This window comes from Scyliorhinus torazame, chromosome 7 (assembly GCF_047496885.1).
Source record: "Scyliorhinus torazame isolate Kashiwa2021f chromosome 7, sScyTor2.1, whole genome shotgun sequence".
In the NCBI taxonomy this organism is placed as follows: Eukaryota; Metazoa; Chordata; class Chondrichthyes; order Carcharhiniformes; family Scyliorhinidae; genus Scyliorhinus; species Scyliorhinus torazame.
In genome coordinates, this window is record NC_092713.1 from 26,388,757 (window position 1) to 26,412,971 (window position 24,215).

At 44.5% G+C, this 24,215-nt stretch overlaps 1 protein-coding gene across 1 annotated transcript in view; it reads left to right on the top strand.

Annotated features, from left to right (window-relative positions):
* The first annotated feature begins 12,678 nt into the window (after window positions 1-12,678).
* Window positions 12,679-24,215, top strand: part of LOC140426098 (serine/threonine-protein kinase N2-like) — a 158,454-nt gene continuing 146,917 nt past the window's right edge. Inside the window, exon 1 of the mRNA XM_072510448.1 lies at window positions 12,679-12,952. Coding sequence (XP_072366549.1) covers window positions 12,932-12,952 — 21 coding nt within the window. The 5' untranslated portion in view covers window positions 12,679-12,931. The remainder of the gene's footprint in view (window positions 12,953-24,215) is intronic.

Sequence of the window (24,215 nt, forward strand, 5' to 3'; positions counted from 1 at the left end):
TCTGGCCTTTCTGAAACCCCAAATGTTCTCCCTTCACCTTTGGCGGCTGTCTTCAGCTACGTGGGGTATAACTTCTGATACTCTCTTCCTGAATCTCTCTGCTTCTCTACTTCTCTTTTCCCTTACGCCACCCCCTAAACCTACCTCTCGAACCGAATCTTTGGTCACCCAGCCTGATACCTTCTTATAGAAACCTTAGAATCCCTACAGAGCAGAAGTAGGCCATTCTGCCATTGAGTCTGCACTGACCCTCCGATAGCACACACTACCTAGGTCGCTTCCCCTGCTCTATTCCCGTAGCCCGCCCCATCCCCACGACTAAGGGGCTATTTAGAATGGCCAATCCAGCTAACCTGCACATCTTTAGATCATGGGAGGAAGCCGGAGCACCCGGAGGAAACCCACGCAGACACGGGGAGAAAGTGCAAACTCCACACAGACACCCAAGGCCGGAATTGAACCAGGGCCTCTGGCGCTGTGAGAGAGCAGTGCTAACCGCTGTGCTGCCCCGCTATGTGGCTAGATATAAAATTCTGTCCGATAGCATTTTTGTGAAGTGCCTTGGGAGGGGCTTACTATATTAAAGGTGCTATATAAATGAAAGTTGTCATTGTTATTCTTAGTGAGGCAGAAAAGTATTTTGCTTAAGCGAACGCATAATGTAAATGCAAATGTTATTCGGTCCGAATAAGCATAATCACATCACATTGTCAGCTTGCAAACAGATCAATTTGCAAAAGTGACATTTTCATTTATATGAACATTGAATCGACATTTATTGAATGCAATACCCACGATAGAGGATATCGGATCATATCTCCATCGAACATTGTAAATTAGCATGAAACACCCAAATTTACACATCCTGCAACTCATTGTCATTGACACCACAGATCATCCCTTATTTTGTTTTGTAAATGAATGCAAAGGCGGAGATAATTGACTTTTGACATTCGCCAAAAAATGATACAGTACTTTCCATTGTGCTACAAGGGTCATCCATGAGCATTGTCATGCAAGATACGCTAATAACACATTCATGTCTTTCCTATCAGTCACGCCACAAGCCGGTCAGAGTCGGCGACACTTTCTGCTTTATGGTTTCATACGATTTACAAGACATCAAACGGGTTCTAACCTGCAGGTAGAAAACAAAATAATGGAGATTGAGGATCTGTTTCAGTTGTTTCGATATGAGAAAGAAGCTCAGAAAGAGACAAGGAGTAAAAAAGTGACCTTTGCGAAGCAAGATTGAATTTCAATCAGTTTTTTTTTCTGGGGTAATACGCTCAAAAACTGTTCTTGGCTGGGTTTGTAATGCAAGACCAATTTTTTAAAAAAAAGATGTTTTGAGAGACAGAATGTGATACACACAGAAATAAACTCTTGCATTTAGCCTGCATCCAGCCCACTCCAGACTTTGGCAGCTTTCTGGTGGCCCAAAAAACCTGGGCTGGATTCTCCATTATTGAGACTATGTCACAACGCCAGTGTCGAAACCGTGGAGTTTTACTCCTGAAAATCCAGTAAAAAAGTGACTCGGATTACCAGCCCTGTAGGGGAAGATCAGCGACCCGGTGTAAATCTCGCAGCTTTTGCTGCAGATACGGGCCCCCCGCACTTCCGGGTCAGAGGCCATGCATGCGCACGGTTACGGCCTCCAGCGGCCATGCCGTGCTCCATGGCAGACTTGCCAGACCCAAGAAAGAGACCCCCCGTTTGCCACGCACCCGACCCTCAAACCCCACACGAACATTCCCCGGCCACCTATAAGGCCCTCCCTGGCCTCCGATCGGCCTGCTCCCGACCAGGGCGGCTGCGGTCTGAGTCCGCAGCCGCCATGCGAGTAGCCCGAACGGCAAGAGCAGGTAAGTTCCACGCCGTCGGGAACTCGGCCGGTCGGGGGCAGAGAATGTTGGAGCGGGCCTCTGGCAATGGCCCCCGACAGCGCGGCGTACTCCCCGGTGACGCCGATTTTTGGTGCCCGGAAAATCGCCAAACTGGGGCCGGACCTGATTACGGTGTCAAACTGGATTCTCCGCTCCTGCGCCGCCCGCGATTTCGCCGTTGGCGTGCAGAGAATCCAGCCCCTTGAATTGCCTTTGAAAGGCAGTGCTCTTTAAAGGAAACGTTCGGTTGTAATAATAGTCTTTATAATTGTCACAAGTAGACTTACATTAACACTGCAATGAAGTAACTGTGGAAATCCCCTAGTCGCCACTCTCCGGCGCCTGTTCGAGTACACAGAGGGAGAATTCAGAATGTCCAATTCACCAAACAAGCATGTTTTCTCGGGACTTGTGGGAAGATCCGGAGCACCCGGAGGAAACCCACGGATATATGGGAGAACGTATAGACTCTACACAGACAGTTACCCAAGCCAGGAATCGAACCCAGGTACATAGCAACAGTGCTAACCACTGTGCTACCTTGATGTTCTTCAGCTATTCTCCCATGAGCATCGGCACAGAAGATCCGTGAGCAGTAATTGGGGCCCATCTATTTTCCTATGTTCCATTTGTCATGATGTACACCACTTCCTTTATATTTTCCACTTTAAAAATATTTATCCATTTAATGCTCTAATATACAGAATTTTGATATGAAAATATATTTCACACATAAACATTTGATACTTAGCAAGCAATAATGGAGGATTTATTGGTATATTTTATTAGAATGCGCTGGTGCAGCAACAACAACATGCATTTATCTAACACCTTTAACATAGTAAAAATGTCCAAAGTTACTTCATGCCAGACCAAGTATGACACTGAGCCACACAATTAGGTATTTAAATAAAAGCAAAGTTCTGAGGATGCTGGAAATCTGAAATAAAGACAGAAAGTGCTGGATAAACTCAACAGGTCTGGCAGCATCTGTGCAGAGAGAAACAGAGTTAATATAATAATCTTTATTAGTGTCACAAGTACGCTTACATTAACACTGCAATGACGTTACTGTGAAAATCCCCTTGTCACCACATTCTGGCGCCTGTTCGAGTACACTGAGGGAGAATTCAGATTGTCCAATTCACCTAACAAGCACGTCTTTCGGGACTTTTGGGAGGAAACCGGAGCACCCGGAGGTAACCCACGCAGACATGGGGCGAACATGCAGATTCCGTACAGACAGTGACCCAAGCCGCGAATCGAACCTAGGACCCTGGCGCTGTGAAGCAACTGTGCTAACCACGTGTAGCGCACAATGACTTACGAGAGACGAGAAGTGATGAAGTCGATCCAGGCTTTATTAAGCGATGCTTGTCCCCAGCAGCTCAGCAACAGAATGAAGCTGCGGGGAGAAGCTCGGGTTCTTATACTCCGCCTTCAGGGCGGAGCCAGAAGTTGGCAGATCCAACCAGGACCCGGGATCTGTCAGCCAATAACATCTCGGCTTCACAGGTCCCACATGACCCCTAATACATACCACCACACCACGGTGCTACCGAGCCGCCCACTCTTTCAAATCCAGTATGACCGTGACTGTATGAGCTATTTAGACAGGTGACCCAACGCTTGGTCAAAGGTTTTAAGGATCATCTTAAAGGCGAGGAGAGCAATAGAGATTTCGGGAGAAAATTCCAAAACACGCGACCTAGAATGATGGAGTCATGGTCACCAATGTTGAGACATAGGAAATCGAGGATGCACGAATCTAAGAGGCTCAGCAACACATCCACATTGTATTTGTTGTTAAGAGTTAAAAAGAGTGGGATTTGTAACTGAGCACGAAAGTCTGGTAACTTCATTGTGGTAGGAAAGCAACTTTGGTCTATATATGGTTACCATGGAGTGAGGATCTCCGGAAAGAGGTAGGAGGTCACTGAGCACACTCGGACTGGGAAGAACATTAAATAGAGGAAGTTGCATCAGACATTCAGGCTCCTGTAAATATTAACTCTAATTTTAAACATAGAGAATATTGAAATAAACTATTTTAGTTTGCACCTTATGCACTGTCAACTTTGAATGGTCATTTAATGCACTGTTCTAAATTCTATGAGTACAGAATATTTTTTGCAAAAAAAAAAGAACTTGAAGGTTTCTTGGGTTCAACAATTTAATAGTTTGAAAGTATGGGAATGGTATGGGCTTGCAATTGAGCCTTGGTTACTAATAATGGGTGATGCACTCCCTGTGGATTATAAGCCAACTGAACACAGTTTAAGATAAAACCTTATCGTAAAAAGATTTTGTTCCATTAAATGTCACCTTAAAATGTTTACATTCACAAAACTAATTGTTACCCAATAGCTGCCAACCCTAAAGCACTTAACGGAGTCTCCACTTCTTCCAAGCAAATATTGCAGGATTTGTTTTTTAAAGATTGTAGTCCTTTAGCCATAGTACCTGCTTATTAGTTTGTAATTAAGTTTTGGATAGGTTCATGGAGGCAAGAAAATAAATCCTGCATTTAATGCTGTTAGCTCTTGCTGAATGGATGGGTTGGCATGCTCTGGATGTCATCCCTCATACATAACTATCTTGTGACTGTCCAGAAATGTCCACGTGGGAGAGACAAGCTAACTGCCAAAGGAATTAAACAGTTTGTAAAGTTTTATAATTGTATGACACTGTTACAATTAAACCTATTTTATTCTGCTTTCACCCTTTTCTGACAATTGTTCTCTTCCTCAGATTTTTTTTTGACTCCTTTGACCTTTAACATGTTGCCGAATTGTGAATGCCAGGTGCCCTCCAGTATCTCATCCAAGTGGATATCCTTTATAAATGATACATGCGAGTAACCATTCCTGGGTGATACATGAGCCGATCCTCTCCTTACTAAGCTATCATTGGGGATGCACGGTAGCACAGTGGTTAGCACTGCTGCATCACAGCTCCAGGGACACGGGTTTAAATCCGGCCTCGTGTGACTGCCTGTGTGGAGTCTGCATTTTCGCCCCATGTCTGCGTGGGTTTCCTCAGGGTGCTCCAGTTTCCTCGCACAGTCCAAAGATGTGCAGATTATTATTTATTTTAAATTTAGAGTGCCTAATTCTTTTTTTCCAATTAAGGGGCAATTTAATGTGGCCAAATCAGCTACATACCTGCTCATCTTTTTGAGTGTGGGGGTGAAACCCACACAAATACCGCAGAATGTGCAAACTCCACACGGACAGTGACCCGGGGCCGGGATCGAACCCGGGTACTCGGCGCCATGAGGCAGCAGTGCTAACCGTTGCGCCAGCGTGCTGCCCAAGATGTGCAGATTAGGTGGATGGCCATGATCAGTTGCCCCTTAGTGTCCAAAAGGTTAGGTTAGGTAGGGTTACTGGGTTAAGAGGATAGAGTGGGGGCCTGACCCTAGATGGGGTACCCTCTCAGAGGGTCAGTGCAGACTCGATGGGCCGAATGGCCTCTTTCTGCACTGTAATAATTTTATACATACAATTCCAGGACAGATACTAGGTATCAGTCAATAACATTGTGCATTTATGTAATACTTTTAACATAGTAAATCATCCGAAGGTGCTTTGTGCTGAGATCAAATGTAGTGTACCTATAGCTACTCTATTTATAATCTCCTAATTTGTCACAGATTAGGGGTCAGATGTAGGGCTTTCCTAGTCTGTAAGGCTCACCTACTCAGATGTAAATCCACTCTGTCATGATTGTAAATGGATTGTTTAAATGCTTTAATACAAAAACCTTCAAGTTACACAGGGAGTTAATTATGTTACGACACTGAGACTGGCCTGACCAAGGAAATTCCCTCAGCCTATGAGCATTGTGCAATATCCCTCCTTGTCCTTCCCAAGCCTCTTACAACAGTTGACATAGTTGACCATGGTGTCATCCAACCTGCACTGTCTCTCTTCATTCTCTAGTTCATTGGGACTGAATGCGTATGCATCCAATCCTACATATTCAGATGCAAACAATAGATCCCCAGCAATGCTTTTGCTTTCTTTCGCTGCAGTGGTCTACACTTGGCACCCTCCTTTTCATTGTCTGCACGTTGCTCCTCATCAGCGTCATCCAGTGGCACAGTGCTTGCTTCCATATGTATGCCAACAATATTCAACTCAACCTGTTGTCCACTTCTCTCACCCATAATAGTCTCCATTCTGCCAGACTAGTTGTCTGAGATTACATACAATTATTTAGAATGTACAGTATAGAGGCCATTCAGTCCAACTGTACAGTATAGAGGCCATTCAGTCCAACTGGTCTCTGCCAGCATTTAGACTCCACACCAGCCCCCTTCCAGTCACCTTCACCTAACCCTTTCAGCATATCTTTCTATTTCTTTCTCTGTCCTGTGTTTTTCTGGTTTCCCCTTTACTGTATCTATACTAGTTGACTCATCTACTCCTGTGGTATCAACTTCCACATTCTAACCACTCTTTGGGGAAAGAAGTTTTGTCTGCGTTCACTGCAGAATTGTTGCTGACAATGTTAAACAGGTATGAATGAGTTACAACTTTGTTCATCTAGGTATCATGACAACTGATACCATTATTCTTAGCATCTGACACAAACTCTGTTCCTTTGACATCTTCCTCCATGGCCTGTCACTCAGGTTTAGTAAAATCCTTCCACGCTATCTCTGCAATCTCCCTTGCTCTCCTGCACTCTTTGGTCATTTGGTCTTAACCTTGTGCTTCTCTCCTTTACGCTACATCGTAATTGGCGGCTGAGCTTTTAATATCTAAGCCTTGCTCTTTGCTCCCTAAACACCCCCTGCTTCTCCTTTAAAAAAACATCTTAAAACCAGTCTTCTTGCAAGTTATAAACTTTCTCTTATCCTTGACATTCCATTTCTTTCAACACTGCTCCAAAAAGGGCTCTGTACTTTAAAGGGATTATAAAAAATGGAAGTTATTGTTCTATTTACTGGTTTATCTCAGTTCATTTTGTGCTTTTATATCACCAGGCAGAAGCAGACTAGGAGCAGATGTGTTCTGGTGAATCTCCTTAGCAGTAACAATTGAGAATACTGTCCGCATCATCTGCTCATGCTGTCACTGAAGAGGGCAATTTTACATAAATGCCTTCTTTCAGGCAGTCTTTTGATAGCAGTCTGTGAGCACAGAACAGGTCACGACTATTGACTTAAATCAGCAATGGAAGGGAGTAAAAAATACATTTAACCCTTTATAACATTTAGACATAACATCACAATAATCTTTATTAGTGTCACAAGTAGGCTTACATTAACAATGCAATGAAGTTGGAGGGGCTGACTTTCCCGAAGGTGGACAGGGAGCTGGTAGAAGGACTGGGGGCCCCGATTGGGTTGGAGGAGATAGTGGAGGGCTTGAAGGTCATGGTAAAGCCCGGGACCGGACCGGTACCCAGCGGAGTTCTATAAAAAGTTCTTCGGGATATTAGGACCGGTGCTGATGAAGGTGTTTAATGAGGCAAGAGAAAGAGGGGTTCTGCCCCAGACGATATCACAGGCCACGATTTTGCTGATCCTGAAACGTGACAAGAGCCCGGAGCTATGGGTCCTAAGGCCTTTATCATGCAATGTAGACGCTAAGTTGGCCAAAATTTTGTCCTTCAGGATTGAGGATTGTGTACCGGACGTTATTGTGGAGGATCAGACGGGGTTCGTTAAGGGCAGGCAGCTGGTGGCCAATGTAAGGCTGTCAAACGTGATTATGATGCCCCCGGAAGGTAGGAAGGTGGAGGTAGTGGTCACAATGAATGCGGAAAAAGCTTTTGACTGGGTTGAATGGGATTTATTACGGGAGGTTCTCGGGCGGTTTGGATTTGGGAGGGGCTTTATTGACTGGGTCAGGTTGCTGTACCAGGCTCCTGTGGCGAGTGTACGGACGAACAGGTCAATTTTGGACTATTTTAGACTGCACCGGGGGACGAGGCAGGGATGCCCCCTCTCCCCACTGCTGTTTGCGCTGACTATAGAGCTGCTGGCAATTGCTCTGAGAGCCTCAAGGGGATGGTCCGGGCCGGGGGGGGGGTTTGGTTGGAGCACAGAGTCTCGCTTTACGCGGATGACCTGCTCTTGTATGTTTCGGATCCAATTGAGGGGATGGAAGAAATCATAGGAATTTTAGGGGAGTTTGGCTGGTTCTCGGGGTATAAGCTTAATATGGGGAAGAGCGAGATGTGTGCGGTCCAGGCGAGGGGTCAGGAGAGGCGACTGGGGGAACTGCCGTTTAGAGTGGTAGGGGACAGTTTCAGGTACCTAGGTATTCAAGTGGCGCGGGATTGGGGCCGGCTACATAAATTGACCTTGGCCCGATTGGTAGATCATATGAAAGATGATTTCCGGAGATGGGATGCGCTCCCGTTGTCTCTAGCTGAGAGAGTCCAAACGCTGAAAATGAAGGTCCGCCCGAGATTCCTGTTTGTGTTTCAATGTCTCCCCATCTTTATTCCGCGGTCCTTTTTTAAGCGGGTCAATCAAGTTATTGCGGGCTTCGTGTGGGGGGGCAAGTCTCCGCGAGTGAGGAGGGTAATGCTTGAGCGGAGTCGGGGAGAGGGCGGGCTGGTGCTGCCGAACTTTAGCAATTATTACTGGGGTGGCTAACATAGCCATGATTAGGAAGTGGCTTTTGGGGGGGGTGGGGGGGAGTCGGCATGGGTGCATATGGAGTCGGCGTCTTGGAAGGGCATCAGTCTGGGGGCGTTGGTAACTGCGCCTCTACCGTTCCCGCCGGCGTGGTACTCCACCAGCCCCGTGGTGGTGGCGGCCTTGAGAGTCTGGGGGCAATGGAGGAGATATATGGGAGCAGTGGGAGCATCGGTCTGGTCCCCAATTTGCGATAATCACCCGTTTGCCCCGGGGAGGATGGACGGGGGGTTCCGAATTTGGCAGAGTGGGGATTGAGAGTATGGGGACTTGTTTATAGAGGGGAGCTTTCTGAGTATGAGGGCGCTGGAGGAGAAGTTTGCATCGGTGAGGGAAAACTAATTTAGATATCTGCAGGTGCGGGACTTTCTGCGTAAACAGGTCTCAACCTTCCCGCTCCTGCCGCCAAGGGGGATTCAAGACAGGGTAGTTTCCAGAGGATGGGTAGGAGAGGGGGCATCTCTGACATTTACAAGGAACTTATGGGGTCAGAGGAGACGCAGACCGAGGAGCTGAAGCGAAAGTGGGAGGAGGAGCTGGGGGGAGAGATAGAGGAGGGCCTTTGGGCAGACGCGTTGAGTAGGGTCAACGCGACCGCAACCTGTGCCAGGCTCAGCCTGATTCAATTCAAGGTCGTTCACTGGGCTCACATGACAGTGGCCCAGATGAGCAGATTCTTTGGGGTGGAAGACAGGTGTGCAAAATGTACGGGAGGAGCAGCGAACTATGTCCACATGTTCTGGGCATGTCCAGAACTTAAGGGATTTTGGCAGGGGTTTGCTGAGGTCATGTCCAAGGTATTAAAAATGAGGGTGACAATGAGTCCAGAGGTGGCATTTTCGGGGTGTCGGAAGATCTGGGAATCCAGGAGGAGAAAGAGGCAGATGTTCTGGCCTTTGCTTCCCTGGTAGCCCGGAGACGGATACTATTAGCTTGGAGGGACTCAAAGCCCCCGAAGTCTGAGACCTGGCTATCGGACATGGCTAGCTTTCTCTGTTTGGAGAAAATCAAGTTCGCCTTGAGAGGGTCACTGTTAGGGTTCGCCCGGAGGTGGCAACCATTCATCGACTTCTTTGTGGAAAATTAATCGTCAGCAGAGGGGGGGGGGGTTAAGGTAGTGTAGGTTAGGGGGTTATTTAATGGTGGAACCTGTTGTGGAGAGAGGTAGTATTTGCACTATGCTCATATTCTCATGTACATTGTTTATATTGCTGCTGTTACAATGCCAAAAAAAACCTCAATAAAATGTTTATTAAAAAAAAAACATTGCAATGAAGTTACTGTGAAAAGGCCCGAGCCGCCAGTCTGGCACCTGTTCGGGTACACCGAGTTGGAATTCTTAATGTCCAATTCACCTAACAAGCAGGTCTTTCCGAACTTGTAGGAGGAAGCCGGAGAGCCTGGAGGAAACCCACGCAGACACGTGGAAAATGTGCAGACTCTGCACAGACAGTGACCCAAGCCGGGAAGCGAACCTGGGACTCTGGTGTTGTGACGCAGAGGTGCTAACCACAGTGTCGCCCTCTGGTACCAGTACAAATAAAACTTGGCTTATAGTTAAATGCTGGTGCAACTATGGGTGCAGTTGATGAATTAAAAAGGAAAACCACAATCGCTGAAAGTGTGAATTGAAACAGGAAATTCTAGAAATACAGCAGTCAGCATCTATAAATACTTTAGTGGTTATGCTCAAGTGGCATTGTAACTTTCGTGCATAAGTAAAATATCCAAATGTACTAAAGTACATGTAAAATGTACAAATTCAGGAAAATAGTGCTTTGAAAGATCAACCAGGTTTTATTTTGACAGATAAATATATAAGATTTGATCTGGTGACAAGGAATGATTTTGGGGTGGGGAATGGGGAACAGGGTTTCTGCCTTTCTGTTTGGTCGTAATTTTGCTTACCTATTTAACTTATCCACTGAAGTTACAATGCCACTCGAGCATAACCCCTAAAGTATTTATAGATGCTGACTGCTGTATTTCTAGTATTTCCTGTTTCCAATTCACACCTTCAGCGATTGTGGTTTTCCTTTTTAATTCATCAACTGCACCCATAGATGCACAAGCATTTAACTATAAGGCAAGTTTTATTTGTGTAAGGTACCAGGGGGCAGCACAGTGGTTAGCACTTCTGCCTCACAGCACCTGGGTCCTGGGTTCCATTCCGGCCTTGGGTGACTGTCTTGAGTGGAGTCTGCACGTTCTCCCCATGGGTTTCCTCTGGGTGCTCTGGTTTCCTCCCACAGTCAGAAGATATGCAGGTTAGGTGGATTGGCCATGCTAAATTTCCCCTTAGTGTCAAAATGTTAAGTGGGGTTATGGGGACTGGGCCCAGGTACGGGGTTTAGGTGGGGTTCTTGCAGAGGGTTGGTGCAAACTCGATAGGCTGAATGGCCCTCTTCTACACTGCAGTGATTCTATGGTTCTATACCTAAAACAAAATCATGCATTTAAGAATTGGCATAGTAAAAATGATCGTATTTGTAACTCCATCAAAATTATTAGTGCTAACTGCAATTTATTTGATAGCACTCTAAACTTTTTTGAGTCAGAATGTTATGGGTTCAAGCCCCACTCCAGGACATCCATACAAGAATCAAGGTTGACACACAGTTCAGTACTGAGGGAGTATGAGGTGTCATCTTTCATGTGAGATGTTAAACTGAGATCCTGTTGGTCCTTTCAGGTGGACTGAAAAGATCCCACGCTGTTCCTCCCAAGCTGATCAGCAAGTGGAAAGTTCTTTGAGTTCTTGTGCAGGCTGCACAGAGGCTGCCCTGTTTAGCTAACTTGGATATGTGCAAAAACTTTAAAGGGCCTCCACACTTACAAAAATCAGTTACCCACTAAAAAACAAAATTCAAAGGGCACGCTGATGGCATGGTAGTATTTTTGAAGATAACAGCGACACAGCCAATACTTAGCCCTCAATCTACATCGGAGGGGGAGACAGGTTTCCTGCTCAATAATTGGTGTCTGCGGGAGCTTGCTGCATCCAGATTGTTCCCCAACATTGGCTGTAAAGTTTAATTGGCCGCCGAAAGGCACTGCACAAACGCATGTTTGGGTGACACGAGCCAATTAATAATAATTAATATTGTCACAAGTAGGCTTGCATTAAGACTGCAATGACGTTACTGGGAAAAAACCCTAGTCACCACATTCTGGCGCCTGTTCAGGTACACTGAGGGAGAATTCAGAATGTCCAATTCACCAAACAGCACCTCTTTCGGGACATGTGGGAGGAAACCGGAGCGCCCAGAGGAAACCCACGCAGACACAGGGAGAACGTGCAGACTCCGCACAGACAGCGACCCAAGCCGGGAATCAAACCCGGGACCCTGGCGCTGTGAAGCAACAGCGCTGACCATTGCGCTACCTTGGGGGGGGAAAAGAGAAAAAGCAATGAAAACAGAAAATACTGGACAATCTCGGCAGGTCTGGCAGCATCTGTGGGAGGGAGCTGGTGTTTCGAGTCCGGGGCGGGGGGGCGACTCTTGGGTCAAAGCCGGAGGGAGGGAAAAGGAAGTTTGGAGAGGTCAAAAGAAACAAAATAGTTGGGTGTCACAAAGTGGCAGAAGTTTGCCCAGCTTTTGTTGGGGTTGGCACAGACATTTCAGTGACCAAAAAGGGGGAGGGGGGGAAGTTTGGAAGGAAGTGGGGGGGGGGGGGGGCAAACACAGGAGATATAGACATAGAGAGGGATAGCTGGGTGGTTTGTAGAAATGCGTTGGGAAGAGGGAATCACATGATGGGCTAGTTAAGGCAGGGAGGGAGCAGGCGGGCTCTCCTCAGAGGGCGGAGGCTGACTTTAAAAAAAACACACACTCGGTTTGCGCCCATCCTCCTGGTCGGGGGTGGGAGGGCATTAATTTAAAAAAAAAGAGGAGAGACACACACACATACAGAGAGAGAGAGAAAGCAAGACGGGACAGGACAATTAAAAAAAAAAAGACCCAAAGAAAACTTTTCGCGCGAGTTTGGGAGGTCACCACAAAGCGAGGAATTGGAAGTCAATGGCCAGTTGACACTTCTCTTTTTTCGAAAGAAAAACCAATCCCTCCTCCCTCTCGGAGTTTTGTTTGGGTGTTTAATCTGAGGGGAGGGGAGGGGAGGGGGGGGGGGGCTGTTGTCAGCCGCCGCCGGGATGGGGGGAGAGGATGCGCTGAGGCGGCGGCGGCCGCCGCGCTCCCTCGCCTTTTAAAACCTGATCCAAACACACGGCGCCGCGAATAAATGAGCAAACGGTCCTCCTCCTCCTCCTCCTCCTCTCTGGCGGCAACAACTCTCCGGTTTCGATCGCTCGGAAAGAAGAGAAGGGAAATCGGGATTCTGGGCGACGCTCGGCGGCGGATCCGGAGGAGAGAGGGAGGCCAAGATGGCGGCGGATCCAGTCCAGGTAAAGAGGCTTCGCCTGTGTGAGGGAGAGAGTGACTGAGTGAGTGTGTGAGGGAGAGGAGGAGAGGCAGGCGCCGAGACTGAGGGAGGGGGGCAGAGAAGGGGGTCTGAGGGCGAGAGAGAGAGGGGGGAGGCAGAGGACACAAGGCAACGTTGCCTCACTTCATTCACACTTCGCACTTGTTTATTTCTTTCATATAAAAACATATTTATATACAAACCATTTCCCAACTCTCTCGTTTCCCATCTCCAAAAACCCTCCTTCCTGGGCTTGTCTCTTTTCCCCCCCAAAAAAAAACTTTGCAACTGGAACAACAGCCAACAAGTAAAAAAAAAGTTAATATTTCCCTCAACGTTCTCTTCCCCTTTTTCTTTTCGTGTTTGCTTTATGTTCAGTAAATTAAGAAAGTTTCTTTTTAAGTAAGTGTGGGGTAGAGGGAGAAAACAATATTGTTTATTTTTTTTGGGGGGGGGTGTTGAGAGAGAAGTCCAGTTTTCTTTTGGTTCCCCCTCCCCCAGGTTTTCGTTTACATTTTTTTCCCTTCTATACAACTGTGTGCCAGGCTGTGTACAAAGTTCTCTTTTGCCGCCCGTAGGTGAGGTTGCGTGTATGTATGTGTGTATATATATATATATATTTTTTAAAAAAAAAGTTTTGATGTGCAGAGAAAGTTGGGAGTCCAGTCGATCGAGAAGAGCCTGACCTTCCAGGCCTTGAATTTACTTTAATATCAGCCACTGCAGTGGTGGTGGTGAATGAAGGAAAACTGTTTTAATTGTTGTTGGATTCTTGGCCGCCTGCCCAGCACCGAGTCTTTCGTTTCTTTAATATCCTTTAATGGAGGCGTACAGCGAGTTTGCAAATTCCAGCCAGGAGAGCAGTTTGCTTTCTATCTTGATTCCTTAGATCTGCTTTACCTTCAAGGTGGCTGCTGGGGATAAATTGGCTGGTTTGGGGAAGGGGTTGTATTTATCTGTAATATAATATATGCCTATCACTTGATTTTTGAAATTGGCAGGAATAGTATATATTTAAACTAGTCAGTTTTTAAATTAGTACCTCTGTTATTCCGAGTAATTTAGTAGACCGATTTTGTTTTATTGAATGTGGTATATTTTGTTCCATACTGGTTGCATCAATTAGGAGATTGATACGTATTAATACATTTTCAACACTACTGCTTTTGTCAGCTCTGTGGGGGGAAAAAAGTATAAATGTTTGTCAAAGGTCAATAAAATACAGTAAAGGCTAAATGTCTTACTGCACCCACATGTAAGAATCATTACAGATTGATAAGTCTTAAATCCTGTCCAGGAAAACATCAGGAAAATAAATTTTTCTAAAAGGATTAGAATGAAGTTTCCATTCAAATATTTGAATGATCTCATGTAAGTGGAACCTGCTCCTGTAGTAAATTCTGCAAATGTACTGTTTGGAGTATCGTATGTCCGTACAATAAATGTACATGAACATAACTCTGTGAGAGTGTTACTTTGTAGTAAAGCATTCTTTTCCTGTCAGCTGATGTTACAATCCAAGTCTAGTGTCGTAAGCTTGCGGATAAAACACAAATCTTCCTGCCATGTGGTACAAAGAGGATCAGAACGATTCTCTTTGTGACAGATTTTCTTAATTGCAACCGTTAATGAAGGATTGGACCAGCCAGTATAATTTACATAGCGACAAATGAATTGCAAAGCTACGTGTTTATAAATTTTGAGGTGTGAGATGAAGAAGAAAACACTTGATTGACTTCACCTATTACCACATCTCAATCATGTATGTCTCCCTCAACAACTCTTGAGCAGTAGCATGAGAGACTCACCGTGTGGCTGGGTTTTAGGTTGTCATAAAGCCTTGCAGTTAGTAGCACAGTGGTTAGCACTGTTGCTACACAGCTCCAGGCTCCCAGGTTTGATTTCCGGCTTGGGTCACTGTCTGTGTGACGTCTGCACGTTCTCCCAGTGTCTGCGCTGGTTTCCTTCGGCTGTTCCGGTTATGGGTGGCTCGGTAGCACAGTGGTTAGCACTGTTGCTTCACAGCGCCAGGGTCCCAGGTTTGATTCCCGGCTTGGGTCACTGTCTGAGCGGAGTCAGCACGTTCTCCCCATGTCTGTGTGGGTTTCCTCCGGGTGCTCCGGTTTCCTCCCACAAGTCCTGAAAGACGTGCTGTTAAGTAATTTGGACATTCTGAATTCTCCCTCTGTGTACCCGAACAGGCGCCGGAATGTGGCAACTTAGGGCTTTTCACAATAACTTCATTGCAGTCTTATTGTAAGCCTACTTGTGACAATAAAGATTATTATTTATTATTATTATTATTAGTTTTTTTTCACGTAATGTCAGTTCGGTATGTTGTTTCCCATACCATGCTCATATCTGCCTGTTGACCATTATCTGGTTAAAAACTGATCTGTTCACTAATGCCTTTTAGAGAAGGAAGTCTGCCATCCTTGCTTGGTCTGGCCTACATGTGACTCCAGACCCGCAGCAATGTGGTTGACTCTTAACTGTCACGTGAAATAAATTCTGGCTTTGTCAGTGGCATCCAGGTCCCATTAAAGACTGAAGACCAGCCAATCCCCTCTTCCATTCTCAAAATTTTAATAGTAAAATCCCTTGCCTCCTAGGAGTAATGTCTAATTTTACTTTGTGTTTGAGCCCCAGGAAGATGTGCTGGGTGTATTTTCTTGGGCTGTAGCACAAAAAGGGTCATAGTGTATTGGCAACCCATTTTCCAACCTGTGACATTTAAAAAAATCTCCATTGTTTACCTGAGCCGAAGACCAATTTTACCCTGCTGCTTTATCTCCGTTAACTTTCCTCCCCCTTCCCCCTCAGTCCTTGTTAATACATGGTCACAAAGCTACTTGTGACACCCAGTACATTGCCTAAATGGCTATTATTCGTGTATGGGTTTTCGGAAAATAGGATCAGGTGCCCATTTTTCTTTCGTTTTCTGCCACCATTCAGTGAGATTATGGCTCACCAATGAATGCATTTCACGTACTTAAATTTTTGTTAACCAAAAGGGAAAGTTATCAATTAGATTTACATTTTTGATTGACCTGTGTAGATTTCCATTTGTGCCGGAGAGTTCCAAAATCCTAGTAGCCTTGTGTATGTATGTGTGTCTTTCCAAATTTCATTCCTGGAAGGTCTGACTTTTTTAGGCTGTATCCCCTAGTCATAGACTTAGCAACCAGGAGAAATAGTTCCCCTCAATCTACCCTCTGTTCCTAATACCTTGGAAACCTTTGTACTTAACTTTCCAAATTCTAGGGAATATGGCCGTAGTTTGTGAAATCTCTCCTTGCAATTTAACCCTTGGAGTCCAGGTGTCATTCTTGTGAATCTAAGCTACATTTCCTCCCGAGGTCATTGTGGTGCCCAGAACTGTTTACAGTACTCCAGGTGTGGCGTGACCAGGGCTTTGTATCGTTAAAACATTACTTCTCCCTCATTGTATTCTATTCCTGTAGATATAAAGGCCAACATTTCATTAGCCTCGACCTCACATTTGCCTATATTGAAATCCATTTACCATTGTTTCGGCCATTCACTTAATCTATCCATACCTCATTTGTAATTCTGTTCTTTTAAAATGCCGCCTATTTTTGGGTTATCAGCAAATTTGGATATATTTTTATTCCGTCTTCTAAATTTTTAATGAATATGGTGAACCGTTGAGACCCCTACACAGATCATTCCAGGTCACTGCTTGTCGCCAAAGAGAAAATGCTGGAAAATCTCAGCAGGTCTGGCAGCATCTGTAGGGGGAGAAAAGAGCTAATGTTTCGAGTCCAGATGACCCTTTGTTAAAGCTGACTGCTTGTCACATCTTGCCAATTGGAGTAATAATAATCTTTATATTGTCACAAGGCTTAACAGTGCAATGAAGTTACTGTGAAAATCCCCTAGTTGCCACACTCCGGCGCCTGTTTGGTTACACAGGGAGAATTTAGAATGTCCAAATTACCTAACCGCACATCTTTTAGGACTTGTGGAAGGAAACCAGAGCTCCCGGAGGAAACTCACACAGACACGGGGAGAACGTGCAGACTCCAGACACAGACAGTGAGTGACCCTATCCGGGAATCAAACCTGGGACCTTGATGCTGTGAAGCAACAATGCTAACCGTTGTGCTATCGTGCCACCCAAGTATCTGCCTAATATCCCTATTCTCCATTTCCAGTCGCTCAGCCAATTTTCTAACAAGGACAAGAATTTGCCTTCAATTCAGAGCTTTAACGTTAGCAGTTTCATATGAGAGATATTACTGAATGCCTTCTCGGAATCCAGAAAGCGTAATCCTAGCTGGTCTTGTGACACTGGGTAGTGTATCTGCCTCTGAGACAGAAATTCCGGGTTCAATTCCCACTTCTAGACTCTGACCAAGGAAGGTGCTTTTATAATGTGGCCAGACTGGTCGAGTATCAACTTGTAAAGCCTTCCCTTCCTAACAGTAGATGTGGGTGCACCTACAACACCTGGATTGCAGTGGGTCAAAAAGGCAGCTGACCACCACTTTCTCAAGGGCAATTGGGGATGGGCAACAAATGTTTGTCTAGCCAGTTTTGTCCACATTCTATAAAATTTAAAGAAATATATGTCAATGATGAGAAGTAAAAGCAGGAGAGATTCCTGGTCAGCCAAGTGGTGGAAAGAAATTGGAGCACCTCCCATCAATATCTAGGCTACAACATGCATGTAAAAGTGCATATTGCCACATCAACTCTGACTCTGTACAGCATTAGTCATATGACCACATCTGGAGTACTGTGTACAGTATTGGTTCCCTTATTTAAGGAAATATATAAATGTGTTGGAAGCAGTTCAGAGAAGGTTTGCTAGACTGATACCAGGAATGTGTGGGTTGTCTTATGAGGAAAGGTCGAAGAGGTTAGGTTTGTATCCACTAGAGTTTAGAAGAGTACAGAGAACATAGAACATTACAGCGCAGTACAGGCCCTTCGGCCCTCGATGTTGCGCCGACCTGTGAAACCACTCTAAAGCCCATCTATACTATTCCCTTATTGTCCATATGTCTATCCAATGACCTTTTGAATGTCCTTAGTGTTGGCGAGTCCACTACTGTTGCAGGCAGGGCATTCCACGCCCATACTACTCTGAGTAAAGAACGTACCTCTGACATATGTCCTATATCTATCTCCCCTCAATTTAAAGCTATGTCCCCTCGTGCTAGACATCACCATCCGAGGAAAAAGGCTCTCACTGTCCACCCTATCCAATCCTCTGATCATCTTGTATGCCTCAATTAAGTCACCTCTTAACCTTCTCTCTAACGAAAACAGTAAGAGGTGACTTGATTGAAAACTTAAGACCCTGAGGGATATTGACAGGGTGAATGTGGAGAGGATATCTCTCTTCCAGAACTAGGGGTCACTGTTTAGAAATAAGAGGTGGCTCAATTAAGACAGCGATGAGAAGAATTTTTTTCTGAAGGTCATGAGTATCTGGAACTCCTCAGAAGGCAGTTAGAGCAGAGTTTTTGAATATTTTTAAGGGAGAGCTAGATAGATTCTTGGTAAACAAGAGGCTGACAGGTTATCCGTAGACAGGTATGTGGGGTTGAAGTTACGAACTGATCGGTCATGATCTTGTTAAATGACGGAACAAACTCGAGCGACCGACTGCTTCTAATTGGTATGACTCCTTGAGCTATTTGATTCAGTTGGCTGGACAGCCGGTGTAGATTTGATTGGTACCAACAGCACTGTGTTTTATACCTGTTCCACTAGGGTGGATTTGCCTCCTGGCCTGACCTATGGTAGAACATAGAACATACAGTGCAGAAGGAGGCCATTCGGCCCATCAAGTCTGCACCGACCCACTTAAGCCCTCTCTTCCACCCTATCCCCGTAACCAATAACCCGATCTAACCTTTTCATTTGGACACTAAGGGCAATTTAGCATGGCCAATCCACCTAACCTGCACATCTTCAGACTGTGGGAGGAAACCCACACAGACACGGGGAGAACGTGCAGACTCCGCACAGCCAGTGACCCAGCGGGGAATTGAACCTGGGACCCTGGCGCTGTGAAGCCACTGTTATCCACTTGTGCTACCGTGCTGCCCACAGATCTGGAGATTGTGGTACTGTGGTTCAGACCTGCCTTTGGGTAAAGAACAGAAGAAGAAGCATTCTTCTGTCCACTACTTTAGTCACCTCTTCAAAAAATTTCAATCAGGTTTGCCAGGCATAACCTACCCCCTTACAAATCTATGCTAGCTCTTCCTCTGAACAACTGAAAATCTTCAAGGTGTTCAGCCACCTTTACCTTAATTAGATGGACAATTTACCAACAGCATGTTGGACTGACTTGTCTATAATTGCCCCTCACGTGTGTGCGTGGGTTTCCTCCGGGTGCTCCGGTTTCCTCCCACAGTCCAAAGATGTGCAGGTTAGGTGGATTGGCCATGATAAATTGCCCTTAGTGTCCAAAATTGCCCTTAGTGTTGGGTGGGGTTACTGGGTTATGGGGATAGGGTGGAGGTGTCGCCCGTGGGTGGGGTGCTCTTTCCAAGAGCCGGTGCAGACTCGATGGGCCAAATGGCCTCCTTCTGCACTGTAAATTCTATGAAACTTTTTAAAAATAGCAAAATGACATGTCCAAGCCCAATTTTCCAATCTAAAACAGTCCTCTAATTGAGAGAAATTTGCAGATGCCCTAACTATGATCTTTCATTTTTCTCACTGACTTCTGGGATGGAAGCTATCTAGTCTGGGTGGGAGGTTGTCACTCTTCAGTGCAAATAGTTTCTTCATTCCTGCCCAATTCAATATTAGTTTCCATGAACTGTCTGTCATGCTACCGTCCTCCTCCAGTACTCTGAATATGATTGCAAAGTAATTGCTCAGCGTGTCTGGCATTCCTGATTTTCATTGACGTATCTCCAGTTACCAATTTTCAGCTTTGATCAAAATCCCGGCAGTCTATTTAACCATGGTGGTTTGGTAGCCCTGCTTGATTCTGTTTTCACCTGAGATCTGTGTATACTTTGAATAGTGGATGAGACCGATAACAGCCAAATATGAACAGTGGATGAGACCGATAACAGCCAAATAATCATAGCTATTTCTACTCCCATGCCTAATTCTAGCACATCTACCACTGCCCAAGCCAAGAGCAAGCTAGCAGCAATTGGGTGACAATCTTTAGATATTTCTGGCCGATAAGGATCAGTTGCTCACTTTTATGGCTAGTTGACTAATTGGGAAGAACCACAGGACCTGCTATATCGGCTCTCCTTTAGGACCAATAAGTCTTGCACTGACACCAGTTGTGCACTTAAGAGTGGCTCCAAAAAGAATCCAGGATCAATCTGCATGATGATTGGGTGTATAACTGATGTCTTGCTGTGAACAGCATGACTAGATGGATCTGTATGGGCCCAAAAGGCAAAAATAAGACACTGGATACACTCCAAAGGAAATACATTTATTGCTCAATAAACATTTATTTTACTATTGATTCAAAAATTATAGTGTTCAAGAGGGTAGCAACAAGGAACAAATTACAAGTAACAATGCAGCCACAATTTAGCAGAAAAAAGACAGCCAAGGTGAAGTAATGCGGCAGATCTATAAAACTAGTGCAGTAAACATGCCTTAATGCTCCCTTGAAAAAATGGCATACCTCAGTCAAATATTGAAAGGCATCATCGATTATGAAAGAAAAGACTCCAGCAAGGAAGTTCAAAGAACTGCAGACAGAATTGAGTAGCCCCAGTGTCGGGCAGTCAAGTTGCAAGAAGACATCTGTCAAATAGAGGAATTAACTCCAAACTAACTTTTTAAAGAAGGCTGGAAGGGGAACACTTGGCAATAATAGGAACAGATAGCCTAAATGGGGATTTAATGTCTGTTTGACAGACCAGAGGGATTCTGTAGGTGTAGACGCCTGTGTCATTATGATGTGAATGGTCTTTTAGCAGCTTCACAAGTGGCCCGCGTTCAAAACAGACTTATGCACTTTATTCCCCTATTGCATTTGGAACAGTCTGGTGGTTTCTAATAATGAAAGGTGCGAATGCTGTGCTCACAAAGAGTTTTAACTTATTATGCCAAGGGCTGTTACTTGGCATAATACAGAATGCAAAGATGTCACAAGGCATTCTACTAAAAGGATCATGGGGAGTGTTCAGAAGGCAGCTAGAGGAGAGATTTGGACTTTTGGGTTATGGGAGGGAGTGGAAGCTTTGGAAAATAAGATAGGAAAGCAGAAAAATATGGTGAGAATGAGGCAGTCCATCTCAGGCATATTAGTTTGGGAAGCAAAGGGACAGTGGGGTTGTGGGGGGCTTGGAAAAATAATATTTTACTTGAAGGATTTTGAGAGGGAATCTGATGAATATGAATGTAATACAAATAAAACATGCTACATAGTTACTATTTACAAGCAGATGTGTGGAAACTAAAGGCAGCAAAATGCAACAAAGGTAACCAGAATCAAGCTGTTTTTTATATTAAAAAAGGCTGTGAAATAAGTTTCTAGGAGAAAACTGAAACACTTGTAAGGAAGGGAGATAATGGCAGGAAATACTTGGGTGGTTCACTGGAACTTCTAGCAGGACAGCTCCAGGATAAGAAAGAAACTGAGTGAAAACTGACTTAATTTGGAAGCTGCTTGCATATTGGAAGTTGCACTAAACTGTGTAGGAAATATATTGCCAACTTTGAAATAGCCCTTGTTGTCAGTAACATCAATGGCAATTATGTCTGCTTAAATACAGGTTAAACTCTCCACGGGAAAACATTTTCATGCAGTGAATGGGTAGAATCTGGAGTAGTGTGTGGTGGAGGGTAGAGGCTGTAGAAGAGAATTGGATTATTGTGAAAAGGAAAAAAACTGCAGAGCTGCGGAGAAAAGGCAGTGGAGTGGGACGAGGTGAACTGCTCCCTCAGAGGGCCAGCACAGACACAACGGTTGTAGGCCAAATGTCATCATCCTGTGCTGCAACCATTCTGATTCTTTTAGCAACCCTAGGTCATGCGTCTCCCTCTCCCCTTCAACCAGATTTAATAAAAATCCACTTTTTTTTCTCACCCACATGATGAATCCTGAAGTTTAGGTACAAAAATGTACATTAAAAATAGCATAAATATCTTTGACTGTGAGGTTGCTCTGCCAGAGAGGAAGTAGATTGTACACCAGTGAGATGAGATGTTACATGAAGCTTTGCCCCATGAAAATCTTGGCAAATAATTGAAGCACAGATAATTAACATTCTACTGCAAGTTGTTGGAGCTAAAGTCTTGTATCTTGTATTGTAAAGGGTATTCGGGTTATATATCTAGAATTACAAGGGGCACTTAAATTATTCTATTCCCTCCTCCAACCCATCATCTTTAATTTGGTTGCAGTGAGTACAGCAGCAATAGAATCTTGTTGGGTTGATCTTCACTGCTTTGCCCTTGATGGTTTCTGGTGTTCTTTAAAGTCTTTTGTTAAAGGCTTGTAACACACGTTGATTTAAATAGGTTGCCTAGAATTATATATACATTTTTATTTTTTCACATGGAGTGATTTATCAATTCATTATTCTCTCACCTCACCCAAATCCTAGCCCAGCCACTGTCAATAGTCCTACAAGTAAGACCAGGAGTGTAGGTTATTGGGAAGCAATTGAAAGCATTTCCCAATGGCATGACTATGAATAGCTTGGAATCATTAGTGTGACTCATCATTTTGAAATGGTATTGTAAGCTTTGACAGGTTATGTGACTGTGGGAAAGAGATATTTGAACTGAATTGATTCTTTCCTTTCCCAATTTCCATATATAATGTTTCTAAAGCAGAAAGTTGGCCATCACATGAATGAGAACCAAATGAATGAGTGCAGAGCGGTTGCATAGTGGTTAGCACTGTTGCTTTACAGCGCCAGGGACCCGGGTTCGATTCATGCCTTGAGTCACTATCTGTGTGGAGTCTGCACATTCTCCCTGTGTCTGCGTGGGCTTCCTCCGGGTACTCCGATTTCCTCCCACGAGCCCCAAAAGACGTGCTTGTTAGGTGAATTGGACATTCCGAATTCTCCCTCGGTGTACCCGAACAGGCGCCAGAGTGTGGCGATTAGGGGATTTTCACAGTAACTTCTTTGCAGTGTTAATGTAAGCCTACTTGTGACAATAAAGATTATTATGAAGAGAACACTTGCATCTTCCTTCCTGGAAACCTTGGCCGCTAAAGCCAATTATAGTCACTGCATTGCGTTTGCTGAGTAAAGTATAAACGTTGATCCTCGTACTTTCATAGGTCAGCTGCTGACACAGTGGATTTGTTTGCATGTTCTTTAAAAAATAAACATGATAAGGGCAAATTGTCGAGTTATAAGTTCCGGCGTCATAACGCCGAAGCTTTTGAATTGTTAATGAATGAAAGATTGGATGTAATTTGGACAACCAAAAATGTAATTTAGGAATGTGTTAAAAGATCTAGCTCAGTTACTGTTGACTGGGTTCTCTCTCTGAGATTGTCATGACATTTAGAAGCTCTTGAGAGTTTATTATCCATCTGTTGTGTTAATTGATTTTGTAGGTGTAACTACTAAAATCGTCACCATGCTTTGTTCACTTTGCCAAAACAGTAAGCTGTTGATAAGGTGCATCTTCAAATGCAAACAGTGTAGATTGAAGCAAAGGGTTCTTATTTGCAGTTAATGCATTTTGTTTTTGTAATTGCTTTTCTTTTTGCTATTGGGTTGTGACGTAATGCTTGTTCTGAATCCCCAAGGAATTTGACTCATATTTCTTGGTACAGACAATCTTATCCAGTCTGTCCGTATTGTGATTGTAGTCACACGAGTTCTTGATAATCTCTGGTCTGCATCAGAAGTAATCTGTTCAGATTTATAGCCACTTGAGTTGATTGAAGGTTAAATTTATAATAACCTTTTTAGGACTCTTTTGTAACGGCTCCATTTTCGCGATTTAATGGCGTTTAAGTTCTCTTCTCTAGCATAACACCTGTAGGATTGTCAGTTTAGGATTTTAAAAATATTGTATAAAACCTCCTTTAATGATCACAGTGTTCAAAAAAACTTGGGACTTTCTGAAATTGATTACTGGAAGTTTGGTGGTCTTTTAGTAGGCAATTTTGGTTGCTGCAAGTCGGCAGTAACAAAGAGAATATGGGATTGGAAACCGGGCGTCAGGTAAGATACTGAGGTTGGGGGTGACTAGTGTGGCGACTTAGGCTCAGTTTTTGATTTGACTTGTAGCCAGCCGTGTGGCAGCTG